We start from the raw sequence: 9,667 nt of genomic DNA, 5'->3' as shown, positions 1-9,667 counted from the left end.
GCATTTACTGTAATATTTTGCCAACGTAAACAGCAACTATTACTTACGCCGGCCGAGTTTTAACTTTTTTTGAAAAAATGGTCACTTTAGTTCTATGGAGGATGAACGAATGAGACGACTGGCATGTTAATGCACGTGTTTATTATATGACAGCTGAAGACAGAGTCAGTAGTGGCTCTCCGAACCCAGCCGGGTTGGTCCCCACTCGCAGGAAGGCAACCAAACTCGACCATGTCGTATAAGCGAGCCGCCACAGTTCATATAACTTAATTTTTTTTTTAATTTAATACTATTTCAATTATATATTTGTAGAGATATAGCACGACTTGTGATATCACCTATTTCCCCCATCGAACTTAATCTGTACTTAATCGTGTCCTCTTCTCGTACACGAAAGTTAGCCGTGGCCGAAATACTTCGTCCAGCTTACCCATAAAGGCGATTCGACTCGCTCCAGATACGCAATCACGAGTACACGGGAAATCCCAAGGAGCTACGCAACTACGCATCAAACAACGAACACAAAGGAAGACCTCGACCCCGTCGGAATCTTCCAGAACGTGATCTCACCAGCCCAGCTACGCGTTGCTCAAGCAACACCTTTATAAACCAGTGCATCGTCCCCAGATGCCAGTGAGCTTCAGGAACTCGACCTAGCTCGTTCCAGTGAATCCTTTACCTACTTCGCTGTACATACAAATACACCTGTATTAATCGAGTAATAAAGATCCTCTTCAAAATTCAACTGAATTTCCATAGGCTGGGAAACGGTCCAAAACCTCCAACCCCCCTATATATTCTCTAATTTGTATATTATAAAGGCCACGTATAACAGACGTGAAACTTCCGGGTCGAAAATGAAATGTGACCAAATGGACGAGTTGACGGGAATGAAGGAAACGAAACGGCGTACGACAGGAGGGGGGGACAGTGCTGATTGATAAGCGAACGTGCTAGCGTAAATCCACACTCGTTGGAAAGCACCAGCTTATACTCTCGCTACAACTTAAGTAACGGTTTTATGTTGAAGTTTACACTCCAAAAGACGTTTTCTGTCAACACGTTTGCACTTATGCAGGTGACGTTTGATCGCAGATTGTGTGCCGAGTATGGCCGTGAAAGTGAACGTTGAGTTAATTGTTGTGAGGCGACAGGCGGGCGGTTAGTGGTTAGGTGTTGGGTGTTGAGTGTTGGGTTTTCGAACGATCGTGTCTCCAACTGGGGCTGCATGTCTTCAGACGGCACCGCTGATCGGCCCGCCGAAGCGGAAGTGGAAGCGCAAGCGGAAACGGAAGCGAAGTGCAACCGCGAAGCGCAACCGTCCGCAGACGAAGTGGTCGAGAGCTTCTTCGAAGGACTCGATGAGGACAGCTTCATCGCAGACCTGCAGGTAGTCAGCGCCTGGGAAGACCGAAAGGCTCCCGCTGCAGTCTCACTGCCAGACTCGACCGTCCAGTCGGAGACAATATGCTCGCCGAAACCCACATCCGACATTCCTCAAATAGACATTGCAGACTCACCTTCCGAGTCGTGCACATTTAAAGATTACGAACCCGCTTCAGAATCCAATCCGGGCACACCTCTCGATCCAGACGAAGAGTCATCTATGCCTACAGATAATTCACCTAAAAAAATGTCTATGTTACCGAAGAAGTTTCCCACTTTTAAGAATGTTAAAATCAAACAGCAACGAACTTTCAACGAGGAGAGCGCTCTAGATAAGTTCAAATCCTTTCTATCAGGCTCGAATTTGATTCAATCCGTACCGAAATTCCAAACTCAAAATCCCAAGACGGTTAAACGGACGCAGCCCGTTTCGAAAGTAGTCGGCGATCAAGACTGCACTTCGCAGCACATAAAAAAGGAAAATCCTCCGTTGAATATAGGCTCTAGACGCGATCCCGACAAAACCAAACGGGACATAGAGAAAGACAAACTCAATAAAAACAAGGACACCTTAATAAAGAAAATGGAAACCGGACTTATTCCTCCCGGCATGGAAATGGAAAACGACAATTCCACATCGGAAAACAAACAGGCGTCAGCCAAGAAACAAACAGTCGAACCAAAAAAATCAAAATCACCAATTCGTTACAAATCTCCCAGCCGACCCAGATACGTCAAACGTCCTGCACCTAGAGACGGTCCCAAGTTTTCTAAAGAGCGACGCCGAAGAACGCCGACAGTGAGCCGATCGCCAAGTTTCAGTCCTCCGCGCAAATTCAACCAGTCCAAGTACAAACGAAGCCGCTCAAAGTACTTCGAGAGGAGCTCGCGGGAAAGGGATCGAAAATTCCGAGAGCGCTCCAAGCAGGAGCGGGACGGTTCTTACGACCGACGACGCAGATCCAAATTCAGGTCGAAATCGAGAGAGAGAGACAGGTCGCCTCGGTACCGCCGCAGTCGATCCAGCATCGAACGAGAACTCCGTTCCATATATTTGAAGGCGAAAATTCCGACCAGTCCAATAGTCAATAATCAATTCTTGGGTGTTCCGTTGGATAATAATGTTTCGTATCCTCCGTTGCCGGTACCGGCACCTGATACGACATACCCTCCCACTTTTAGCGCTCCGTCTTACTCGACGGATCCTACCAATTTCGACTTGGGTACGGTTCCCATTAGTGTTCCGCCACCCACCGACTTTCAGCCTGATTATTATAATCAGGTCGCTCAGTCCATTTACAATCAGGTTCCGTACACTCCTGATATTCCTCCACCGGTCGACTATTCTAATGGATATTCTCAGGCGACGGCATATCAAGTATTGCCGCCCGAAGCTGTATATACAAATACCAGTATGAACTATGACGGAAGTATGGTAATTGAACAATCTCTCTATGCTAATGTAAATTACAAATTTATTTGATTTTTTTGTTAATGATGTAACTTTTTCGCTTTGGTTTTAGATTACTACTGATAGTATTCTTCCAATGGAACTGTCTACAGGTTTGTAATTCTATCGATGCTTCATATGCTAGGTGTAAAAAAGTCTAGAATATTGCCTGTAAATTTGATATATGAATTTTGACATTGATAATGACCTCTGGTAATTTTTATATTAGTTTTGTTACCAAAATATTGAAAGTGTGCATGTACATATATTTATCTCGGGTTTTATTCTCATGTAAATAATAATCATACATATAAAGACGGTAATCTGTGTGTGTGTGTGTGTCCTAACGCTAGCCGAACATAATGAATCGATAAAATGCCTAAAAACTATATAAATTCATTTGCGTGTCGAACCAGTCACCCCTCACTCAGATACCCTCTTATAGGTGTATTCAAGTCACGGTTCATTTTGAAATTCTCCTTTTTTTTTAAACATTAATTGAAAATTTTCGCTATCGCCATATAAAAATACGTAATTATAATAATTTTATTTTTGATTTTGAACCATTTTTTTCTCTTTTCATATAAAACAGTTAAATACATATTTTTAATTGAAATTATTGAAATTAATTTATATTTTAGCGATATTTGAAAAATAAAATTAATTCCGAATCACGGAGTCGAAGCCTAGGTCCTCGCGCCCAGAACAGGTACGCTAGCCATTAGACTACGGTCTCGATATAAAAAACGCTCTAAAATTACTTAATATTCGATTATCCTTTAGAAGGGTCTACGTGACGAGCCAGAATGTTAAATTACAGAAAACACAAATATCGGAAGGCAAAGATCGAAAATCGAAAGATCTTAAGTCGAAAGATCAAAAAAAAGGGTGCATGGTAAACGGTACATACTCACTTAATTTGCGCGAGCAGGGTACAACAGGAACAAGAGGAACAGGCTTTTCCTCCCGTATTCTGCGCGCGCACATTAATACGGGAAGAAAAGCCTGTTCCTCTTGTTCCAGTTTAGAAGTATGGGGAACCAATCATTCGCGTATCTTCGGCTTTCGTCGACAATTGACTTTCGTTCGAATCGATTCCCGATTTCTTACGATCAACCATCAACTAGTATGGGGAACAATTTTTTTTTTTTCATTTTTTTGTGCCGAAGCCATCGGGGGCGCTGGGGACGAAGGCCCCGGAGCGTCGGAGGCGCCGGGGGCGAAGGCTCCGGGGTACCAAAGGCATTGGAGGCGTCGGCGGGGCGAAGGGCCCGGGGTGCTGGAGGCATCGGGGGCGTTGGCGATGCACAAAACGTAATTCGTAATTTCTAATTCGTGCATCAATTTCTTTCCGAAACCAGTCGATTCAATATCTTTAACTTTATTTTTATTCGAGTTTCAATTCCTTTTCGAAACCACCCGTTGAAATCAACGGGCCCTACACTAGTAATATATATATATATATATATATATACATATATATGCGGATGCGATTTATGTATGTATGTAGCAAGTGCGTGGACAAGTATGGATATTTCAAAAAAAAATTAGAATATCAGGGGTATACTTTATTTTTTATTAGAAAAAGAGGTACCCGAGAGAATGTAAAAGGGTGAAATGATGAGTAGAGGAAATTACTCATGTGGAGTGAAATAGATGCGCAAAACATAGATGATGACTCGTTTGTTCATCCTCATATGTTGGTTCTTAGCCATTTCACAGTAGACTTATTATTATTATTAGACTTATTATTTTTTGTGATATAATTAACTCTTTGTGATATAATTAACTCTTTGTGATATAATTAATTTAATAATTATTTTTGTGATATAATTAATTAATGTATTTTTCCATTTGCAGGTGTTTATCCGAATTATGAAAGTAATTTAGAAAAAGAAGAAGGTAAATATATTTCTTGTAATTTTTCTACAATATCCATTACGTTTACACTATATTTTATAAAAGTATTTGTCACTACTATTCATTGCGAAATTTTGACTCAGATTTGTCTTTCTAATCTGTTTGTTGACAAAATTTTTATTCTATGTATGATTTTGTGTGCAAATGTAAATAAGCTTAGATTTCATTTATATTCATTTTTGATAGGTAAATCTTCTAAGTAATACGTAGCTGACTTTTTAAACTATTTGTGTCACAAATGAAAAGCATAAGTGGCCTTAGGATAATTTTTATTCGATGCTGTTTAGGAATAGCCTTATATTTTGAGACTATTTCTAATTTGTATCAATCCTTAAATTTTTACGAATTCTTTCCTTAAAGGTGCTTGTCGTTATTTTATAGTACATGTCGTTTTTATTGTTTTATTATTGTACTTATCGTTGAAAAAAAATTGTGTTTGATTTATTATATACATATGATGTCTGCATTCAAATTATTTCTGGAAAATGTGACATGAACCTGACTCTGTACTGTTTAATTCTTGATTTTCAAATGTATGATTTAATTTCAATTACAGTCATTAGAAATTGCGAGAAAGTGGTGACAGGCTTGAACATGCCTCAAATGCCGACACACATAACTCTTCAGAATATCGATAGCACCCAACAAACGAATTCTGTTCACCCTATTGCCGTAAACTATTCTTCGCCGTTAAATAGAAACCAAGCAGTGAATTATAAGTTCACCAGCGTTAAAAATAAGAACGAAGTGTTATTAATACCAAGTTTAATCTCCACTATCGAGGGCAAAGCTGGAATAAATCTATCCCCCGTTCCCGCGCCGAACACCGACAAGAAAGACGCCGCGGTTCAGACTATGAGACCACAGTGCGATCAATGCCAGCTCAACGGATCTTTTCGGCAAGAGCACAAAAGCACGCAGACCATCCATAGGACATTTTTGAAGACGGTACACTCGCAGGTGACCGAAGAGGATTTGGCCAGTTCTAAAATGGTGTTCACGCCGAGTCAGAGTGTCGCATCTGAAGTGCCGAAACCGGTGTCTCTGACGCACATGACTCCGGCTCAGATACTCGTCGCTGAACTGAAAGCCAAAACTAAAATTATGCAACGTTCGGCCGTCGATTCGTACCGTCAGTCTGGAGGCAGCTTAGACGAAGCTCAAAGATTCAACTCCCAACAACAAGAGAATTCGAGGAACAACTATTCAAATAGAAATATTCAAACGTTAAACTCTTACCACAAGCCGATGCCAAAAAAGAACAAGAAAAATCAGTGGGCAAATTAAATTGCATGACCAATAGTATTATATTATATTACATAGGGTGAGGCAGAAACAATTACACGGTCTGTATCTTGAAAATTTACAGGTAGATTGCGAAATAAATATTCGTTTGCTAATAAATAAGCAATTTTTTTTAAATTAATGCCACTCAGGTATCCTTAGTATAATCTCCGAAATTCGTTTGAATTTCCATTTGGATGTTTTCTTTAAACTCTTGGATAGTTCCAGATCGGAGAGCATACACTTTCTTCAAATAACTTCAAAGGAAGAAATCTAACACTGATAAATCTTGAAGATCAAATAGCGGTTCTGAAATAAGACACGGCATATCATGAAAACATTTCTCATGGAATTTTCATACCGTTGAAACCGACCCATTTAAAAATTTTCATTGACAGATTATAAAAGAGTTCAAACCCGAGGAAAATATGGATCTAACAACCTTTTGGAATTCACTTGAATTCGGAAGATCTCGGCTGAGTGATATTTTTTTCATAACATTACCGGTACTTGTTCATTAGTTAGGCTCACGTTTCGACTACTTATATGTCAACGGATGTCTCAAGTGCTAAAATCAGTATTCTCGCGCGTTCTTGAAGTTAATACATACGTCTTGTTGCCGAAACGAAGAGTTGTCTTGAGGAATAGTCACGAAGGGTTCGTGTCCAGATACGAGTCCCAGTTCATTCCTCGTCTCCGCTTATTTCCCCATTTGACAGACGCATCTGTTGGATTTTTTCAAGATTCGAAGATGCCATTATTAAATGTAAAAAACTTGAGTATGTACGTATTGAAACGTATGTATGAACGTCAGGAAGGCGCGTGAATACTGATTTTTTTAAATATTTGAGACATCTGTTGACATACAGTCGTAGTGTGATGTCGTAACGAAGCGTAATAATTGGTTTTTGAGCACGAAGCGTGAGCCCAACTAGTGAACAAGTACCGTATTATTCCATGTATGTACATAATTAGCGAATGAATATTTATTTTTTTCAATTAAAGTCAATTTTCAAGTTACCAATTGTTTCCGAATCACTTTGTACATATTGTAAATATGATTTATAATTTTTCACTACGTCGATTTGTTTAACTTTTTACAAAAATGTACTCTGAATCAATTCGATTGCTTTACGGTTGTGGTGAAATCAAGCGCATATTGTGTATATGTAATACTGCTGTTTTAAATACGTACAGATCATTCGTCCGAAAGAGATTGTATTTTGCTTTGTAGATTCGGGTAGTATTTTTGGTAACCGGACTGTTGCGCACTATCCATAAATCGCAGTCGAACGTTGGGCACACGGCGATGCGCAACTGCTAATTGTGATTTATAGTTAATGCGCAATGTAACCAGTATCTTTGTCATCATTTAGCTGTATACACAGGTTGTGATTCGGTCTTTGTTGCAAATGATCTGTATTTATGTAGATTCAGGTTTCGGGTGTATGGATAATATGTAGTCCACGATATGCTCTCAAGTGCGCCATTTTCTGAAAGGGTAAATATAAATACATATATATTTTTTGTATCATTCACGAATCATTTGTTTATTTTTTAATGCACGCTTTTATGTAAGACGTGCGAATACCAAAATCGATTACTTGTTGACAAGTTCGACACGTTTTATTGTTGAAATGTTATATATTATATGTATACTTTTATTCATATTCAAGTTACTTGACTATACTGTATTCTTCTACTATTCCTTTTCCTCGTTTTGGAAATTCGCTTTGTGTCAATATTTTCACTTAATTTTATGTTACGCTATGGGGTATTTTTTTTTATCGATGAACAAGAACATGCTGTATGTAACTTCATTATCCAAAAACTTTAATGTTGTGTTTTTAAGCGGTCTCCGTGACGAGACAGAATGTTAAATGACAGAAAACGCAAAGATCAAAAAAAAATGGTGCATGGTAAACGGAACATACTCACTTAATTTGCTTGAGCATGATACAACAGGAACAGGCTTTTCCTCCTTGCGTTTTGCGTCACGTAGACCCGTTTTTAAGTGATGTCTATATCCATTAATGTGAATGCTTTTTAGTTTATCTTTATTATTTCTTATGTACGATTGATTTGTCTAATTGTTTGATTATTATAGAATCAACATTAAACTTGTTATCGGTTGTTGTTTCACATTGAATTTGCGCTTTAAAATTTTGTGTGGCTGATTAGATTTATTCGAGTGGTATGTTTAAGAGTAAATTTTTAAGTTTCACTTACTAAGAAAAATGTTTCGTTGTGTAATGGATACATTCAATTAGTGTTCTATCGGTAATATCATTGTCATTTAATGTACATTTAATGGTTTTGAATATTGTGGTTGATGTTCAATTAAAAGAAGTTGCCCGATTTTGATATTTTGTGATATATGTTATACAAAAAGCGAATATGTGTTTATTATTTTTTTTTTGTAAACCTTTTCTTGAATGTTAACTGCATAGATTTAATTTTATGTAAAACATTGAAATGTTATGTAATTCTATTCATTAGATACAAATCATTTGTGAAAAATATAAATTTCATGTTTAATTTTGTTTTATTTATTTATCTTGTTTTTGATTGTTGTTTTGCATCTGAAAGATACAGATGCGAAACAAATATTTAATTATATTCCGCTTACGGTGCATTTAAATACTTCCTGTTTTTAACCATATGGTTGATTTTAATACCAAAATTCATGGCATTTGACTATATTATATTATAGTAATTAAAATTTGCACAATGATATTGGTATTTTAATTTGTTTTTCATATTTTATTGAAAATTATCACCAGAAAAAAAATTGTCTTCATAATTTTCTACTTATTCCGTATATAGGTTTTATAGATCCTGTGGAAAACTGACAAGCTTAGGATTCAATATATAAAAAAATAATTATAATGCACTTCTGTTCGCGGTGTACAGTGTGATTATGAATGCAGTTACCATTGTAATTGTACATACGTGAAATTTATTGTAAGTAATTTACCAATTTGGGTATACATACTTAATTGTAATTTTTTAATATCATTGAAATCTTTTTTCACAATTTATTAGCCACACAGCAGAAAATGAACTAATGTAAAATCGTCTATTCGACACGAGATTTCGCCGAAGAAGACTACATTTTGAATGTAAAGGTATTTATTTAATTGAATTAATCGGATGCAAATTGAGATTTAAAAGAATTGGCATTCTATCTTTTATTTGGCGCTTTATTTTATTTTATTTTTAGGATTAGAGATATTAAAAAATAAAGAAAAAATTTTTTTTTCATACAATGGACTTCGTTTTTTTTATTTTTACATTTACCCTTTTTCCCTCCTACTTGTGAAACGTTTGTTGAAAATTTATTTAAAAATTCTATTCAATTACATATGTACACATTGAAACGTAATTATAATATATATGTGTAGTTCCAACCTCTAAGGTTTATTATTCTTTATATACTAGAAAAATTCGTATTTGCACAAGTGTTGTAACCAATAACAGAAGTACTAAATAAATAGACTAGTGGCTATTGACTTAAATTCTTGTACTGATAACAAAATTGATCAAATGGGAAATTAATAAAACATTGCAATATAATATAACTCGAAATAATTCTCGATCGATTTAACTGTGATAATAAATGATAAG

General features: G+C 36.8%; 1 protein-coding gene across 2 annotated transcripts; it reads left to right on the top strand.

Annotated features, from left to right (window-relative positions):
• Positions 1-935: 935 nt before the first annotated feature.
• Positions 936-8,577, top strand: LOC143923216 (uncharacterized). Of its 2 annotated transcripts, XR_013261710.1 has the most exons (5): positions 936-2,821; positions 2,910-2,949; positions 4,697-4,738; positions 5,313-6,546; positions 6,984-8,577. XR_013261710.1 is itself a non-coding variant. In XM_077446772.1 (4 exons), the coding sequence occupies exons 1-4, from the start codon at positions 1,229-1,231 to the stop codon at positions 6,041-6,043; spliced, it is 2,406 nt and encodes an 801-aa protein (XP_077302898.1). In that variant the 5' UTR covers positions 936-1,228; the 3' UTR covers positions 6,044-8,577. The 2 variants fall into 2 exon arrangements, 1 of the variants encoding a protein (XP_077302898.1); XM_077446772.1 differs by having other exon boundaries at positions 5,313-8,577.
• The last annotated feature ends 1,090 nt before the right edge of the window (positions 8,578-9,667 follow it).

This window comes from Arctopsyche grandis, chromosome 3 (genome assembly GCF_051622035.1).
Source record: "Arctopsyche grandis isolate Sample6627 chromosome 3, ASM5162203v2, whole genome shotgun sequence".
Lineage (NCBI taxonomy): Eukaryota > Metazoa > Arthropoda > Insecta > Trichoptera > Hydropsychidae > Arctopsyche > Arctopsyche grandis.
This window is presented reverse-complemented; position numbering and strand designations above follow the sequence as displayed.

Coding starts and splice junctions, on each gene's coding strand:
- LOC143923216 (XM_077446772.1), top strand. CDS start 1,229: ATGTCTTCAGACGGCACCGCTGATCGGCCCGCCGAAGCGGAAGTGGAA. Junction 2,950..4,696: donor TCCAATGGAACTGTCTACAG/GTTTGTAATTCT, acceptor TTCCATTTGCAG/GTGTTTATCCGAATTATGAA. Junction 4,739..5,312: donor TAATTTAGAAAAAGAAGAAG/GTAAATATATTT, acceptor TTTCAATTACAG/TCATTAGAAATTGCGAGAAA.